The sequence below is a fragment of the Lithobates pipiens genome, unplaced genomic scaffold (genome assembly GCF_037356315.1).
Source record: "Lithobates pipiens isolate NorthernLeopardFrog02 unplaced genomic scaffold, aLitPip1_a1.2 Scaffold_23, whole genome shotgun sequence".
Classification (NCBI taxonomy): Eukaryota; Metazoa; Chordata; class Amphibia; order Anura; family Ranidae; genus Lithobates; species Lithobates pipiens.
This window is the reverse complement of record NW_027507785.1, coordinates 177,661,281-177,681,107: the sequence shown is the minus strand read 5'-3', so window position 1 is coordinate 177,681,107 and position 19,827 is coordinate 177,661,281. Positions and strand designations below refer to the sequence as shown.

At 45.6% G+C, this 19,827-nt stretch overlaps 1 protein-coding gene across 1 annotated transcript in view; it reads left to right on the top strand.

Moving 5' to 3' along the window:
* The first annotated feature begins 10,055 nt into the window (after positions 1 to 10,055).
* The window catches only part of COLGALT2 (collagen beta(1-O)galactosyltransferase 2), a 148,679-nt gene continuing 138,907 nt past the window's right edge, over positions 10,056 to 19,827 (top strand). The window contains exon 1 of the mRNA XM_077452656.1: positions 10,056 to 10,344. Coding sequence (XP_077308782.1) covers positions 10,112 to 10,344 — 233 coding nt within the window. The 5' untranslated portion in view covers positions 10,056 to 10,111. The remainder of the gene's footprint in view (positions 10,345 to 19,827) is intronic.

The following is a 19,827-nucleotide window of genomic DNA, read 5'->3' as shown; positions in this document are numbered from 1 at the left end:
GGGAGGCCCCCTGCTGTGTGCGACTCTGTGCTTTTACTTTTCTTATATAGGCAAGGAGCAGGGCCACCTAGCTACGTCACCCGGTTGCACCACCCCCTTCTGACGTCACATGACTTCCAGGAGTCTAGAGCATTTTTATTCTTTCTATTTTTTGGGCCCGGAGGGTGTTGTGATTCATGATGGATTTACATTAAGGGACACAATTTTTTTATTCTTTTATTTTTAATAAGAAATTGTCAAACTGTTGTGGTTATTACTTTTTGACACTTTGTTGGTAAATGGGTAGGGGTACGATGTACCTGATACCCATTTACGTGGGGGGGGGGGGGGGAGGGCAGGATCTGGGGGCCCCCTTATCAAAGGGGGCTTCTAGATTCCAATTTTTTTCTGTTAGAAATGTAATTTTTGCTGTAGCATGTTTTATGCATGCTACAGATGCACCACTTTACAGGCACATTAAGGGGACCCCCATGTACTATATTTAAAGGAATGTTTCATTTTTATTGTTGCACTTTAAGCATAATTAAAATCACTGCTCCTGAAAAAATGATTGTTTAAAAATAAAAAATAAAATGTATCGATACATGTCCCCCAGGGCAGTACCCAGACCCCCATACCCCTTTTATGGCCAATTACTTGCATATAAGCTTTCAAAATGGGCACTTTTGATTTTTCCTGTTCGGCTCCTGTAGACTTCAATGGGGTTCGCCGTTCAGGTTAGAACATTTCCCCTGTCCGGGAGTTCTGCTGCGAACGGAACAGGGGGGTGTTCGGCCCATCCCTAGTTGATGCAGTACCATGGGGCACAACACAAAATTAATGCAACACGTCCATTCAATTGTCTTGAAGAGCATCTGCAGTGCTATACATGCAATGATGCAATTCATCCAAATGCACTCCATTTGAAAGCATTGGTTCATGTATTACCCTGCATTTTCTCTGCATTGGTTTATGGGAAATTGTATATATCCCTATATGGTTCTGGAGCTTTTCAGATTTTTAGGGAGATGGTAAACCCGTTAGTGGGAGGCTCTTCTCTTTCATGGAAATGTGGTTGATACATACGGGATCATGTTGCTGGGATATCCTGTGTGAATTTGTGTAAATTAAAGTGGAATATTTCATGGATTTTTGGTTTCAACCTAAGTTCCAGCTTGTGGTCTGGCTTGCATCAAATTGTGTTTCATTCTGGGGCTGTGGGTAGCTAGCCTACATGTCACTTCAAAAGTGCATAAGAGGAAAGCATGTGTTTAGATTGTTCACAGCAGTATTCTGGAATTTAAAGCTGAAACTTTGTTACATTTTTGGACCTTTGAGCCCTCACTTGGGTTCTGTTGGCCTGTGAAGTAAATCTATATTTATTCAATCACACCCACTTTGGGCTTCTCCTGTTGTTCTTAATCCACATTAGTTTCTTTTAAAATATTATTACCTTCTGAAAGGGCTACTTATATTTGGAACCCATCTCTGTTTGACCCATCCTTGATATGACCTTCAGTATATAGGAAATCTTTGGTGGCTTGGGATTTGGACCACGTTTGTTAATTGCACTGCTATACACCTCTACCTCTACCTTTAACCTGAAGACACAGCACATGTAACGGTGAACATGTAGAGAATATCTTCCATATTTCCCACTTGCTACATATAATTTGCACCAGATTAGCTACAACATACTGTATAAAGCAGGGCTTTTTTCAGCTGGAACTTGGTGGAACTCAGTTCCACCACCTCTGGCTCAGGCCTTCTGCTTCCTTCTCACCACTATCACTTGTAAACACAGAAGTCTGACTTCTGTGTTTATCAGGGACAGCTTATCTCGCAACAGCTCCCACAGATCTGATCTCCTGAGCGGCTCCCACAGTGTGCAGAGTGGGAACAAGGTATATGAAGGTGTCCGGGGTGCAGTGCAGATTCCAAAACCTCTACTGGATGATCTCCCTGCAAGTGATAGAGGCAAAGCCACCTACAGTGTGTGGGAAGGCACTAGAGCTGGCTGGGTGCTTCAACTTAATACAGCAACACAAGTAAGACATGTGGTGGAAGATGGTGGAGCTTCTAAGGAGGGAGGGGGGAAGATGGGGGCCATGGAAGGGGGGGTGGTTGCATCCAGAGCTGAAGAGGGGTGAAAGTGAGATGTGGATAGAGAGTGCAGAGTTAAGCAGCTGGGGAAGAAGGCAAAGTGCACCCCTGGCAAGGGAGGTTTTGGAGGGTTGTGGTTGAGTTCCTGCACCTATTTTCGGAGAAAAAAAGCACTGGTATACATTGTTTACATATATACTATATATATATATATATATATATATATATATATATATATATATATATATATATATATACAGTATCTCACGTTTTTGCTAATATTTTATTATATCTTTTCATGTGACAACACTGAAGAAATTACACTTTGCTACAATGTAAAGTAGTAAGTGTACAGCTTGTATAACAGTGTAAATTTGCTGTCCCCTCAAAATAACTCAACACACAGTCATTAATGTCTAAGCCACTGGCAACAAAAGTGAGTACACTCCTTAGTGAAAATGTCCAAATTGGGCCCAAATAGTCATTTTCCCTTCCTGGTGTCATGTGACTCCTTAGTGTTACAAAGTCTCAGGTGTGAATGGTTAGCAAATGTGTTAAATGTAGGTGTTATCGCTCTCACTCTGTCATACTGATCACTGGAAGTTCAACATGGCACCTCATGGCAAATAACTCTCTGAGGATCTGGAAAAAATAATTGTTACTCTACAAAAAGATGGCCTAGGCCCAGGGTTTGCAACCTTTTGAGCATAGTGTGCCAAAAAAGGTTTTCAAAGAAAGTGAGAGTGCCAGCAACATTAAAGTAAATGCTACAGTATAGACAACTTATTAATAATAATTAATACATTTTAACAATAATAAGAAATTAATATTGAGCTTTCAAAGATCAATGGGAAGCTGTAAAGCATATGGTAACCTCAGATTACCACAATTCCTTCACCTTCACACCTCAGATCAGCCCCAGTTTCTGCACCTTCACACCTCAGATCAGCCCCAGTTTCTGCACCTTCAAACCACAGATCAGGCCAATTCCTGCACCTTCACAGCTCAGATCAGCCCCAGTTTCTGCACCTTCAAACCACAGATCAGCCCAATTCCTGCACCTTCACAGCTCAGATCAGCCCCAGTTTCTGCACCTTCACACCACAGATCAGCCCCAGTTTTTGCATCTTCACACCTCAGATCAGCCCCAGTTTCTGCACCTTCACACCACAGATCAGTCCAATTTCTGCACCTTCACACCACAGATAAGCCCAATTTCTGCACCTTCACACCACAGATCAGCCCGATTTCTGCACCTTCACACCTCAGATCAGCCCCCATTTCTGCAGCTTCACACCTCTGATCAGTCCCAGTTCATGCACCTTCACACCACAGATCAGTCCAGTTCTTGCACCATTAAACCTCAGATCAGCCAAATTCCTGCACCATTAAACCTCAGATCAGCCAAATTCCTGCACCATCAGACCTCTCATTAGCTAAGTTCCTGTCTCTTCACTACTCAATTTCTGCAGCTTTACACCTCAGATCACCACAATTCCTACACATTCACACCTAAGATCAGCCCCAGATTCTGCACCTTCATACCTCCGATCACCTCAGTTCCTGGATCTTCACACCTCAGATTACCCCAGTTCCTGCACCATCAGATCACCCCAATTCTGCACCTTCAAACTTCATATCACCTCAACTCCTGCAGCTTTACACCTCAGATCAACCCCAATTACTACACCTTCATACCAAAGACCAGCCCCAATTACTACAACTTCATACCCAAGACCAGCCCCAATTACTACACCTTCATACTCAAGACCAGCTCCAATTTCTGCAGCTTCATACCGCAGATCACCCCAAATCCTGCACCCTCACACCTCAGATCACCCCAGTTCCTATACCATCAGACCTCCGATCACCCCAATTAATTCATCTTTATACCTCATATCACTCCAGCTTCTGCATCTTCACACCTCAGATCACCCCAAATCAGCCCCAATTCTGCACCTTCTTCACATAAGCCAAATTTCTGCACTTTCAAATATCAAATAAGCCCCAATGCATGCACCTTTACAGTAGACACGTGATCAGCTCCAGTTCCTGTGCCTTCAGATCCCAGATCAGCCCCAGTTCCTGCACCTCCACACCTCAGATCAGCTCAATTCCTGGACTTTCACATCTCAAATCACCCCATTTCCTGCATCATCAAACCTCAGATCAGCCCATTTCCTTCACTCTCAGACGTCTGATCAGCCCAATTCCTACACCTTCATATCTAAGATCAGCCCCAATTTCTGCACCTTGACACCTCAGATCACCCCAGTTTCTGCATCTACAAACCTCAGATCACCCCAATTCCTGCAACATCAGATCTCAAATCACCCCAGTTCCTGCATCTGCACACCTCAGACCCCCCCTAATTCCTGCACCATGAGACCTCTGATCAGTCAATTACTGCACCTTCACAGCTCACATTACCCTAATTTCTGCATCTTCACACATTAGATCACACCAATTCCTACAACTTCACAACTCAGATCACCACAATTCCTGTACCATCAGACCTCTGATCACCCCAATTCCTGCACCTTCAATAACTACTACTTTTAGAAAACACTAACTAAACACTTACACCAGGGTTCCCAAAGTCCCCCCTTACATCAGGGCCCAAACTCCTTTTTGCATCAAGGTCCCTTGAGTCCTCCCTGTTACATCAGGATCCCCAGAGTCTCCTCTTACATCAGGGTCCTCAAAGCTCCCCCTTACATTAGAGTCCCAAGAGCCTCCCATTAAATCAGTGTATCCATAGCCCCCCCTCATGCTATCAGGGTCCCCAAAGTCTCTTCCTCGCTTTACATTAGGGTCCCCAAATTCTCACTCTTTACATCGGGGTCACTCTGCATTACACCAGGGTCCCCAAGGTCCCTCTGCATTACATCAGTGTCCCCACGGTCTCTCCTCATTACACCAGGGTCCCTCCACATTACATCAGGGTAGCCAGGATCCCTCCGCATTACATCAGGGTCCCTCCACATTAATTCAGGGCCCCTTCACATTACATCAGGGTCCCTCTGCATTACATCAGGGTCCTCAGGGTCCCACCACATTAATTCAGGGTCCCTCCACATTACACCAGGGTCCTTCCACATTACACCAGGGTCCCTCTGCATTAGATCAGGGTCCTTCCACATTAATTCAGGGTCCCTCCACATTACATCAGGGTCCCCAGAATCTCTCCGTATTACATCAGGGTCACCAGAGTCTCTGTATATTATATCAGGGTCCCCAGAGTCTCCCCATATTACATCAGGATCCCTCTGCATTACATCAGAGTCCCTCCGGAATACATCAGGGTCCCCTGGGTCCCTCCGCATTACACCAGGGTCCCTCTGCTTTACATCTGGGTCCCCAGAGTCCCTCCGTATGACATCAGGGTCCCCAGAGTTTCTCTACATTACATAAGGTCTCCCCATATTACAGTACATCAGGGTCCCCAGAGTCCCTCTGCATTACATCAGGGTCCCTCCGCATTAATTCAGAGTTCCTCTGCATTAATTCAGGGTCCCTCTGCATTATTTTAGGGTCCCCAGGGTCCCTCCCCATTACATCGGGGCCCCCAGAATCTCTCTGCATTAAATCAGGTTCCCCATAATCTCTCCGTATTACATCAGGGTCCCCAGAGTCTCTCCATATTATATCAGGGTCCTCAGAGTCTTCTGATATTACATCAGGGTCCCTCCGCATTACATCAGGGTCCCCAGGGTCCATCTGCATTACATCAGGGTCCCTCTGCATTACATCAGGGTCCCCCGAGTCCTCAGCATTACATTGGGGTCCCCAGGGTCCCTCCACATTACATCAGGGTCCTTCCGCAATACACCAGGGTACCCCAGAGTCCCCTGCTTTACATCAGAGCCCCCAGAGTCAGTCCATATTACATCAGGGTCCCTCTGCATTACATCAGGGTCACCAGAGTCCTGCTAAAACACTCCATCATACTAAGACCATGCACCACATACAACCATACCCCCCATAATCTCACAATCACCAAACCATGACTCTACCAAGGATATCCTACCTTCAATCCAACCCAGCTGTACCTCAAATGCCCAATACCCTACCACCTATAATAACCACATAATCCTGAATATGTCCAAACCACCCATGCATGTGTGTTCACACATGCATTCTCACATAAAAACCACACCCAATCACCAGCGCAAAAAAAAAGGGAAGTAGATATAACCCCACCCGTGACAAATCGCACATCCACACCAATCACAACACCCATACCACCATCCGTACCAACACATTTGCATGCATACACACACTGCAACCACATATATAACAACACATGACACATGCGCTGCCAAGCACAATATTTCCTGCAGCTACACACACATACCCACACACACAACTGCACATGCACATACATACACAGACTGCAGCATATTCACTCACACATCTGCCACCAAATTTGCAAAGTCATAACACCCCATTAATGAAACAATACACTTCCAGTCAACCCTGTTCCCCTCCCATAACCTCAGCCAACAGTCACCAAAAGCAAACCAAACCCCATGGACCCAGAATTTTCCAGAGGGAAAAACAAAAAAGCAAAGCCAGCAAGTACCACTAAGAGAATGCTTATACTTAGCAGCTACCGAGGAGAGCAGTCCCCCCTCCTGCTTCACAGTGTGTCCCAGGCGCTTCCACGTGGTACAGGACCACAGCCATTGCCTCCCCCTTGTAGTAATCCCACCAGATCTGGCCACCTGGGAATCAGTGCGTGACGCAACGCACAGCGCTGGCGCCTGGCTACCAAGCACACACGCTTCCATTCTGGGACCCAGACACAGCCAACGAGCGCGGCTGTGCTGGGAATCTATGGGGAGGTAGGGATTGCATTGAGCAGCAGTGAAAGACAGGATATTTCAACCACTGCGCTGTTTGCAGGTGCTGTCAACAAAACTGATGACTGGCCACACGCCTCGCGTGCCAACATAAATGCAGCAGCGTGCCATGTCTGGCACGCATGCCAGGGGTTACCGACCCTTGGCCTAGGCTATAAAAACGTTGCCAGGACCCTGAAACTGAGCTGAAGCACGGTGGACAAGACCATACAGCGGTTTAACAGGACAGGTTCCATTCAGAACAGGCCTCGTCATGGTCGACCAAAGGAGTTGAGTGCACATGCTCAGCGTCATATCAAGAGGTTGTCTTTGGGAAATAGACGTATGAGTGCTGCCAGCATTGCTGCAGAGGTTGAAGGGGTGGGGGGGGTCAGCCTTTCAGTGCTGAGACCATATGCCCCACATTGCATCAAATTGGTCTGCATGGCTGTCATCCCAGAAGGAAGCCTCTTCTAAAGATGATGCACAAGAAAGCCCACAAACAGTTTACTGAAAACAAGCAGACTAAGGACATGGATTAGTAGAACCATATCCTGTGGACTGATTATTATTATACATTATTATTATGTAATAATTATGTATTATGTATCGCTCAGCCAAATAATTAAATTCAAAATACTAACAACTACTTACAAAGCCATCCACAACTCTGCCCCCAGCTACATCACTAGCTTAGTCTCTAAATACCAACCCACACGTTCTCTTCGTTCCTCTCAAGACCTTCTGCTCTCCAGCTCTCTCATCACCTCCTCCCATGCTCGCCTCCAGGACTTTTCCAAAGCCTCTCCAATCCTATGGAATGCCCTACCCCAATCTGTCCGCCTATCTCCTACTTTATTAGCTTTTAGGCGATCCCTGAAAACCCTTCTCTTCAGAGAAGCCTATCCTACCCACACCTAACAACTGTATTTTCATTTTCTCCATCAGCTCATCCCCAACAGTTATTACCTTTTTTGTTTCAACTTGACCCTCCCTTCTAGATTGTAAGCTCTAACGAGCAGGGCCCTCTAGTCCCTTTTGTATTGTAAATGTACTGTCTGCCCTCATGTTGTAAAGTGCTGCGCAAACTGTTAGCGCTATATAAATCCTGTATAATAATATAATAATAATATTATTATAATACAGGTTTTATACAGCGCCAACAGTTTGCGCAGCGCTTTACAACATGAGGGCAGACATTACAGTTACATTACAATGTGGTACAAGAGGAATCAGAGGGCCCTGCTTGTTAGAGCTTACCATCTAAAAAGATAGGGTCAATTGATACAAAAGGTAATAGCTGTGGGGGGATGAGCTGATGGAGGAAGTAAAACAGTGTTAGTTAGAAGCAGGATAAGCTTCTTTGAAGAGAAGGGTTTTCAGGGATCGCCTAAAGATGTATAGATTAGGGGACAGTCGGATAGATTGGGGTAGAGAGTTCCAAAGGATGGGAGAAGCTTTGGAGAAATCCTGGAGGCGAGGATGGGAGGAGGTGACAATGGAGCGGTCATCCCAAGTAGTGATGTAGCTGGAGGCAGAATGATGTAGCTGGCTGCAGAGTTATGGATGGCTTTGTAAATTATCGTTAGTACTTTGAATTTTAAAACTTATGGTCTAATGAGACAAAGGTAAACTTATTTGGTTCAGATGGTGTTAAGCATGTGTGGCGGCCCAGGTGAGGAGTACAAAGACAAGTGTGTCTCGCCTACAGTCAAGCATGGTGGTGGGAGTGTCATGGTCTGGAGCTGCATGAGTGCTGGCAGCGCTGGGAAGCTACAATTCATTGAGGGAACCATGAATGCCAACATGTACTGTGACATACTGAAGCAGAGCATGATCCCCTCCCCTTGGAGACTGGGCCACAGGGCAGTACTTCTGCATGATAACGACCCCAAACACACCTCCAAGAGGGCCACTGCCTTGCTAAGGAAGCTGAAGGTAAAGGTGATGGACTGGCCAAGCATGTCTCCAGACCTAAACCCTATTGAGCATCTGGAGGAGCGCAAGGTCTCTAACATCCACCAGCTCCATGATGCCATTATGGAGGTGTGGAAGAGGATTCTAGTGGCAACCTGTGAAGCTCTGGTGAACTCCATGCCCAAGAGGGTTAAGGCAGTGCTGGAAAATAATGGTGGCCACACAAAATAGTGACACTTTGGGCCTCATTTGGACATTTTCAGTTAGGGGTGTACTCACTTTTGACAGCGGTTTAGACATTAATGGCTGTGTGTTGAGTTATTTTGAGGGGACAGGAAATTTACACTTTTATACAAGCTGTACACTCACTACTTTACATTGTAGCAAAGTGTAATTTCTTCAGTGTTGTCACATGAAAAGATATAATAATATATTTACAAAATGTGAGAGGTGTACCCACTTTTGTGAGATACTTTATATATATTTTTTTTAAATAACATTTATAATATTAATAATTGTGTTTGGTGTTGGATACTTCAAAAGCCCACCTTGCTATATTGTTTCTGCCCCCTGTTGATGATTTAGTTGTGGTACCCATTTGACCGGATCAGTTTGCACCTTTAGGAAACATGCAGCGTAACGCAACCAGTATAAATGAGCCTTGAAACTACTGAAAACCGAGGTGATGTCAGTACAAAGTATCCAGCATTTACAGGTGAATTTGGAAAGATTTAGATTTCATCTAATCTACCAATTACGAAACATTGTGATGTGGTCTGGGAGCATTTCATCAGATCAATCTGCTGATTTCTACTTGCTCAACGAACGCTAAGTAATTCTTTGACCTGCCAAGTATAGTAGAAATCTCTGTAACATTTTCAGGCACTGCTCCATATTTTTTTAAAGTTCTCATTTATTATTCAGCTTGCTATAAAGCTGTCCTGTGTATGAGTGAAATTCCAGCGGCAGACACCCTCAGCTCCATGAATACCTTTTTACTATTTAGGGTTTGTAATAAAGAATTTTTTTAGGCCATTTAACAGAAAAGTGAAGAGATTGTGAATGACATACCCGTGAAATGGATTACAGTGGATTAAACATCACTTTCTGCATGCCTGCAACTGACTCTTCTCTATTCAAACCTTGAGCCCCCACTGGTGGACTCACGCTCTCAAATTTCAGCTCCATCCCCCCCTTGCAATGCCTGTAGAGACTCAGCTCACAGAATACAGCCAGAGCAGTATGCTCATCAGCAGGCTCTATGTAACATGGCTGCAGTCCCTACCGCTTGTATTTGCTTGCTTCTGCTGCCCTTTTACTTTTCCATTTCATGTGCGACCGGTGAAGAGTTGAATATCGATGAAGAAATTGTTGCTGAATCTCCTCTGCAGAAGCCGAGTGTCCTGATTGCCATCATAGCAAGGAATGCTGCACATACAATGCCCTATTTCCTGGACTGTATAGATAAACTGGATTATCCCAAGAACAGAATTGCTATCTGGTAAGATGACATCACAGTTAAAAATGCATATTCATCATCTCCTAACCTATTTCTCATATAACTATGTACATCTATCTTCTGAGACATACGTTGGCTAAGCTTCATTAAAACTTCAGGAATTGCAGCTAATTTACATTGGTTTGTCTTGTATGTTTGACCTGGTAATGGAAACTATACAAAGTTACTATAGTCACTGTGATCTTTAAATCAATGTTGATGCACCAATTTTGTTCCAGTTTTTTGTGTGCTATCTTAAGAGTAAAAATTGTAATTGTTAACGCCTTGACTACAGTATAACGAGTCTCATCATTTGTTAGTGGAATGTTTAGAAGATATGAAGAATTTAATTAAATGAAGCACATGATTGGCTGCTATCTGTACTTGTCATCAGTCCATGTATTATATTTTATTGCCCTGATTTCTGATTGCCAACTATAATTCATAACAAAGTGTCATTCTGTCCAAAGTCGTTTCACTCCAAAGACATGCTGCTAGGTTAATTGGCTTCTGTCCAAAAAATTGGCCCTATTATATAAATGTGAGTTGGGGACCTTGGATTGTGAGCTCCTTGAGGGTAGGGACCGATGTGCGTGCGTGATGTATGTGTGGAGCACTGTGTAAATTGACGGCGCTATATAGGTACCTTAAATATATAATAATAATAGAGGAGCATCTGAATGAGACACAGTGTATAGGGATAGGGACAATTGTAGACACGCACACACTCACTCAGGTTGAACTGGATAGACTGGTGTCTTTATTCAAACTTACTAACTAACTATTTAATAAGATTGCAGCTGTCTGTTTTCCAAGACCTATAGAAATGACAAGCTGGCATCACATTGGTTACAGCGGGCCGGATCTCTCTTATCTTTTGCTGCATTTTTTTAAATAAATCCACTAGAAAGTCTATGTTACAGCACAGTTAACTGTGATTGATGTGTGCACACTGTATCGTAAGATGCACTGTGATATGTGTAGGGGGCCAAAGGCCTGACTTGAACTTCAAGCTGCAATTTGCATACATTGGCTACGCTGGTTCCGAGGCTCTTGGGGTGCACAGGTCCAGTTTCTCAAGCCTAAAGTATATCTTATGGCACCTTGCTTCTTGCAGGTAGGCAGTTATAGTGGAGTGGTTAGTTTAAAGCCCAGACAAAAAAACTACAGGAAGTGCATGGAGTGCTAGGATATCCTCCTGGTTGGGACAGCGACAGCAACAAAAGCTTGTTTCTTTCGTAGAGTGCAGAAAGTGTAGAATATCGGTCAGGTTTTTATTGCCCTCTGTGCCTGCCTGGCCCAGTGACAACATTGCCTGTGCTGGTGTCAGAAGGATCTGAAAGTGAGGATTAGGCTGTCCATATACTAGTATATTTTTAATCAAATTGTCATGCAATCCTATGAAAATTCAGTTATTCAACGATTGGAAAAATATTGGTTGAAAGTACTTGACCAGTGTAGTTCAGAGGTACCCAACCTATAAATATCAAATATATACCAAAATATCACCTCCGTAACAACTTGTTTAACTCCAGTCTGTTGGTCTTTGACGGCACCCCGGAACTCTAACACATATTCCACCAATACACTGCGGGACCTTTTTCCACACGATAGGCCTCCAGTGAATGATCAGCTCGGAGACAACCCCCTTCCCGCAGTGCAACCATTACAGTATTCCAGCTAACCTTTCACTGGAATACACCGGAGGGGCACATACTACCAATGAGCCCCCCACCCTTTTCCATCACATATGTTTACTGCCACCGTCAAAGACCAACAAAACACTGCCAATCCACAGCTGCCATGACGACCATCTGCCATGCTCCTGAAAGAAAGAAAACACATAAACCAACAAACACAGACAACATATAGGGAGGGTGGGTGGGAAAAACTGCCTCCTCATTTCTTTCTCCACAACTTTCTGTTCCCCAGCCCAGCCCGCCTCCTCCTTATATAATACCACTCCCCCATGGACTTTACTCACTGTCCCCTCCCCTCTTATCTCTTCATATTAACCCATGCATTGTCTCCCCTAAACACATGGTCATGCCCGGCCCTGCACTACTTTTTCTTTTCTGTCTTTTCCGTTTCGGGCCTCACTTGACCAGTGTAGTTCTGAGGTACCCAACCTGCCTCTTACTGCTATACCACTTGTACTCCAACATCCCCATTTCTTACCCTTCTAAAATGATGAGACCAAACCTTAATTTTGGAGTATAAATGGCCATAGCAGCCTATTTATTATTCACACCACATAAATAACTCCAATATCAAATATATACCAAAATATTACCTCCGTAACAACTTGTTTAACTCCAGTCTGTTGGTCTTTGACGGCACCCCGGAACTCCAACACATATTCCACCAATACACTGCGGGACCTTTTCCCACACGATAGGCCTCCAGCGGATAATCAGCTTGGAGACAACCCCCTTCCCGCAGTGCAACCATTACAGTATTCCAGCTAACCTTTCGCTGGAATACACCGGACGGGCACATACTACCGATGAGCCCCCTACCCCTTTCCATCACATATGTTTACTGCCACCGTCAAAGACCAACAAAACACTGCCAATCCACACCTGCCATGACGACCATCTGCATTGCTCCTGAAAGAAAGAAAACACATAAACCAATAAACACAGACAACATATAGGGCGGGTGGATGGGAAAAACTGCCTCCTCATTTCTTTCTCCACAACTTTCTGTTCCCCAGCCCAGCCCCGCCTCCTCCTTATATATTACCACTCCCCCATGGACTTTACTCACTGTCCCCTCCCCTCTTATCTCTTCATATTAACCCATGCATTGTCTCCCCTAAATACATGGTCATGCCCGGCCCTGCACTACTTTTTCTTTTCTGTCTTTTCCGTTTCGGGCCTCACTTGACCAGTGTAGTTCAGAGGTACCCAACCTGCCTCTTACTGCTATACCACTTGTACTCCAACATCCCCATTTCTTACCCTTCTAAAATGATGAGACCACACCTTAATTTTGGAGTATAAATGGCCATAGCAGCCTATTTATTATTCACACCACATAAATAACTCCAATATCAAATATATACCAAAATATTACCTCCGTAACAACTTGTTTAATTCCAGTCTGTTGGTCTTTGACGGCACCCCGGAACTCCAACCCATATTCCACCAATACACTGCGGGACCTTTTCCCACACGATAGGCCTCCAGCGGATAATCAGCTTGGAGACAACCCCCTTCCCGCAGTGCAACCATTACAGTATTCCAGCTAACCTTTCGCTGGAATACACCGGACGGGCACATACTACCGATGAGCCCCCTACCCCTTTCCATCACATATGTTTACTGCCACCGTCAAAGACCAACAAAACACCGCCAATCCACACCTGCCATGACGACCATCTGCATTGCTCCTGAAAGAAAGAAAACACATAAACCAACAAACACAGACAACATATAGGGAGGGTGGATGGGAAAACTGCCTCCTCATTTCTTTCTCCACAACTTTCTGTTCCCCAGCCCAGCCCCGCCTCCTCCTTATATATTACCACTCCCCCATGGACTTTACTCACTGTCCCCTCCCCTCTTATCTCTTCATATTAACCCTTGCATTGTCTCCCCTAAACACATAGTCATGCCCTGCACTACTTTTTCTTTTCTGTCTTTTCCGTTTTGGGCCTCACTTGACCAGTGTAGTTCAGAGGTACCCAACCTGCCTCTTACTGCTATACCACTTGTACTCCAACATCCCCATTTCTTACCCTTCTAAAATGATGAGACCACACCTTAATTTTGGAGTATAAATGGCCATAGCAGCCTATTTATTATTCACACCATATAAATAACTCCAATATCAAATATATACCAAAATATCACCTCCGTAACAACTTGTTTAACTCCAGTCTGTTGGTCTTTGACGGCACCCCGAAACTCCAACACATATAAGTATAAATGGCCATAGTGCAACCATTACAGTATTCCAGCTAACCTTTCGCTGGAATACACCGGAGGGGCACATACTACCGATGAGCCCCCCACCCCTTTCCATCACATATGTTTACTGCCACCGTCAAAGACCAACAAAACACTGCCACAGCCCACAAGGATGACACTTTACCCTTAAGGGCTCCCCCACACTCCCGGGGCCCGCTGGATCCCATCTTGCAGCCCCAGAGCCCAGAAAACAATCCCCACTACCTAGAGGTGTATTCTAACACCCTTGGTTACAGGCCCACATTAGTATCCACCTCTACTTGCCTGATCACCAGGTCCCCCATCCTGAGCCACAACCTCCCCACCACCTGAGTGTTAGACAACTGTACGAAGTTGTAAAATATCTGACTTAACATCCGAGATCAGCTCCCTGATCATTCGAAACCAAAAGTATTACCCCTTTCATGCATAACCCAGACAGCCGACGGTTTATCCCGCCGTGCCTAACGTTCCATTTCCCATATCACCTTGCTCCACCTCAACCCCCATACACCTAGCCAGTGAACACATGCCTCCCTCCTCTAACTACCCAACTGTCTGACAACCGATCTTGCATCTGCTCTCCTGGCCCCCCCAACAAACATACAGATAACAAAGAAAATCCAGACGAGGCGTATAAGTCCTCCATCTGGACGAAAAACACGCCAAACAAAGGCAGCACCAACTTTAAAGTAAACCAATGTACCCCATACCACAAACAACACAGCTTGTATGTACAGACTACTCCCCCACTCGTGTTTTATTTTTAGTTTTATTATTTATTTATTTTTATTATTATTTATTCCACCACCACATGAAGGCATAGGTAAGTGCGTAATCGCTTTGCTTCCCACCTACCATTCCTCCTTACCGCCGCCTCATCCAACCCACATCTGGCAGCTTCTACAGCTGCCCCGATGTGGAAGGAGTGTGAAGCGTATTCTGCACCATCCAACCTTGCGTCTCAGTGGCATTTTCAGAACACCGACCTGAACTGGAACCTCAACCAATACTTCCCAGCCTTGCGCCACATGAACTGCCCCCCATGCCATCTGTTCCAAACCCTAGAAACTCCCTAAACGTTTTATCCCTTTTTTATTTATTTTTTTATTACCCTGAATCCTGGTAACAAACAGCAGCACCTCCACCCCTCTAACCCTTTGAGCATTTTTTTATTCATTTTTCTTTCTTTTTTTTTTTTTTTAATTGTCCAATCCAACTCTTTTTTTTTTTTCAATCCACCCTGCACCGCAGGTTAAACAAAAGCCAAAAACCCACCAGTTTCCACTCAATGGCAGATACCGACCCCCGTTTACCAAGTTACTGGAACCACAGTACCACCAACAACCTTACCCCCCACATAGCCATGTTTGACCTCAGACTCTTGCACCGAACAACCCACCCTTCTTTTCATACCTTCACGTAAGCCGCCCATATGGACTCACTGGCTGACCGCCCTGTTACCTCCCGTGGTGACTCCAATGGCATCTCCCAGAACTCCTCCCCCTCTGTGGCCGGCTAACTCCCACCGAAAACAGATGCAAGGAGTAAGCCCCCCATGTTTCCGAAGCCTGCAAGATGAATAGCATATAGAAAATGTTCAACTGCACCTAATGCAACACAAAATGGCATAGCCGCCGTATCACCAGTTGTGACAATGCGGACATGTGGTTGACCACGTAAACCACACCCACATATTCACAATTCAACTCCGTGTCAGGTTCCTGCATGACCCTTACCCCAGTTCCATAGCCGGAACCACTGGAAAAATTCCAATAGCACACGTTTATGAATGAACACCCCACCTCGACCCAACAAAATTGGGGCCAAATTTCCTCACTCTATTGCCCCTGAAAGAAAAAATTTCTCCAAAACCTGTTTACCCCGCCGTGTTCGTGACCTCTTTTCCCATCGACCTGGTATCCCTCTATCGTCCGTTATATGTGGCCAAGAACACGTACCAAACCTTCTAACCCTCCCTATGTTCCACATGTAACTGTATAAATTAGCCAGGGCCTGAAACCCCCACTGTAGCAGACGGCAGCCGTCGGCCAAAACCCACTCATCGGAATAAAACCGGCAGGTGAAATTGAACTTACCCAGCAACGAATGCAAAGTCCTCAACTGTACCTCACGCCATCCCTGGGCCCCCCACACCCCCTTCTATAGCACCTCCAACTTAGTCACCGGCAGATGACCCTCCGTAACCCCTGAAACAATCACAATGCCAGAACAAAATAGTACAATATCCCTCGTCGGCCCTCTGTGTTGTGCAGCCAATGGCACTAATGAACCTACCTGCAATGTGCTGCAATGTATAAAGTATAATTGCACACACATCAGAGGAAGGCGGCCCAACACACAAAACCGTCCAAGCCATGTATGATTGAATCAGGGACCGACACGTCTCTACCCCCCCCCCACTCCAGTAATTACCAAAACATCTAACCATGGCCCACTAAATTGAGCAACCCATGGGCAGGCATCGTTCCAAGTAAAAAAAAAACTCCTCTTGCCAGCATCTGTCCAGCAGCCAAAGCTCTCCGAATAAACTGTAAGCAAGTGGAACACGGATTCCTAGTTCACCATAGGCGCCCCTTTTCCGTCACACCTAACCCACTTATAGCTGTGTACGTGAAGTTTTGGACACAGTGCACCGCATTGGATTATGACAGAACTCTTTTTTTTTTTTTTTTACAGATAAGTGGGGAAATGAGGCAAAACTTGTTTGGTTCCTTCTCAGGCACCATCCCCGCTGTAGATACCATTAAAAACCCCGGAGGCAAGTATCCTCATCATTTCTTTATCCGGGTATCTACTTATGAAAGGCTGCAACCTTTTCACCCCCTTCTAAAAGTCATCCCTTGTGTGACTAGGCTCGCCTGTACATTGTCCTCACGTGAAGCCACGATACAATGGATGGGTCCCCCCACCCCTTTAACACTCGTGTTTAACGTCAAAAACCACTGAACTGACAGGAGCTCACATTGCACTGCCAACCCACCCCCCTTCCTTTTCGGCCGACCGTCCAGAGGGGGATATACCCCCCGAAGGAACTGCTTCGGGGGCCTCTACCACTACAGAAACTGCATCCAGAAGCCGCTATCCTTTGATCCCCATTAAGAGATGGCCATATCGACCTGCGAGGTCTAAACTGCTCATCATCCTGTAGCCAATCAGATCCCCCCTTTTAACATGTGCACCTACCACTGGCCTACATACAACAGAAAAACGCCGAACCATGTTCGGGTTCTTCCCCCCCATGACAATCGCACAATGGCGACCGCCTTCCACAAAATCAATCGGTACCTCCTCTTACCTTCATCCTTTTTCCCGTAATCTTCCTGCATGACCCTGCACACTTAAAATGTAAATTCCCCCCCCCCCTTTTTTTTTTTAAAGGGGGCCATAACGAGAAGATCTCCACACACTTACCTTTTCAAATTGTATCCCGGACCTCCTATTTAATTGTGTTCCCAGGGGACAATCAAAGCACCCGTACATCTCTCGTTTTTTTTTTTTTATTGCATCTGCAATCCTTATCTCCATCCTACCATTACCTGACAACCCCACCACTGCACCACTGTCCCCATCGCTGGCTCGCATTCCTGCAGCTCCTCCTCCTCGCACACTGTCAGCTCGCCTTCTGACCTGTCGTCCTAGACCAGGACCGGTGGTGTCATCAGCCCCCCAGGCAAAGAGGTCCTGGGGGCCGTGGAGTCCCTCTGTTGTAGTGCCTGTCTCACCCCCGAAACTCCGCCTCCTGCCATGGTTCCACACATGCCCTCACATACTGTGACCTGGAAGGTCAACCTCGTCCTTCCACCGCCATCTTGTGCCATCTCGCGCTGCCCGTATAGGCCACGCCCACCCGCAGAGCCCCGCCCCCTTAAAAACCTTTTTTTTCTTATATAAGCACCCTGACGGCCATACTAATAAGTCTCCCTCGCCGAGCCTTCCTCCCCGCGCAGCGATGCAGGCAGAGGAGGTAGTAGTCCTGCGATTCACGGGCAGGGAAGCAGCACCATAACGGCCCGTGGCCCCACCCACCAAGCTGGGCTGGTGGCGTGGAGCCCGCCCAAACCCTGCTCAGGCAGACGGCTGGCTATTCTTTGCTGGGAGACCAGATTGTTCCCCCCAGAGGGCTTCTCATCTGGCGTGCCAGAGGTGCCAGAGGCCGCAAACTCTGCATGCACAGCAACCCTCACCTCCCAGCCTCGATCCGCTCACCTGGTCATCCATAAAGACTCTCATCCGAGTGACATCTCAGCCATGTTGGAGGAGCAGAGCAAAAAACTGCCTCCTCATTTCTTTCTCCACAACTTTCTGTTCCCCAGCCCAGCCCCGCCTCCTCCTTATATATTACCACTCCCCCATGGACTTTACTCACTGTCCCCTCCCCTCTTATCTCTTCATATTAACCCATGCATTGTCTCCCCTAAACACATGGTCATGCCCGGCCCTGCACTACTTTTTCTTTTCTGTCTTTTCCGTTTCGGGCCTCACTTCAAACTGTTTGTGCTTTTAATATTTAATTTTCAAATAAATTGATTTTCCCAAACAAAAACCACATTCACTGTGTAGAAATGTATCTATTAAAGAAAAGTTTTCCATCCTGTTCCATCAAATTTTCTCGTCACTGCGGTCAAAAATGAATGCTAATATTCCCCCATTAATGATTTGAAAATTGAAAAAGGAGAAATTTTGAACAAAATTTTGCTAATGTATCTTTCATCTCCTAACGAGGACATAGAAAAGCATAAAAACTCAACAGAGGTGACTTGCCTACTATATCAAAAGCTTGACGTTTGGCTTTATAGAGTTCACCTTGTATGTATGTATGTGCAAGACAATGCTTGTAATGCAGCATTAACATTGTCGGACATGGAGATTGAGTACAGACAGTCATGTAGTTGCACAGTGTAGTGTAGTTTCCTTTGTGTCAGCAATAATCATGTTGACTGACAGTAGCTCCGCCATTTCATACCTGTCCACAACACAGATAGCCCATGAGTGGTCATGTGAGATAACATTACTTTTTCTTAATAAAAATTGTATGTGGATGCTCACTTTACATTCGATTTTAGACCTTCAGTCTAAAATCATACTTCAATCCACTGCAACCATTTGAAAAGGACAGTTTTTTCTGTTTGTATATATTTTTTTGCATTTTTTTCTGGTCCCATTGTCACCACAATTTTCACCTAGATAAAAATGACATGTCCCTGCTCCTGCAGCCTCCTGGAATATCTCTGCCACACATTCATGAAGTCTTCAGGAGTAAGGAGACAGAGCAGTCAGTGGGCAGGCCTGCGTGCATCATCGGGCCTTGGCTGCCTGAACCCTAAAGATGCAGCCAGTTCCTGATGACTCATGCCACGTAGACACAATTGGACAAACCGCCAGACTTTGCAGCGGAGGTCCACCGGTCTTTCCAAACGAGTTAACCGGACTTTTGAAATTAATGGACTTGCCCACACGGAGAAAAGTCCATTCATTTTGAACGCAGCTCCAGTTAGACAGGACTAGCGAA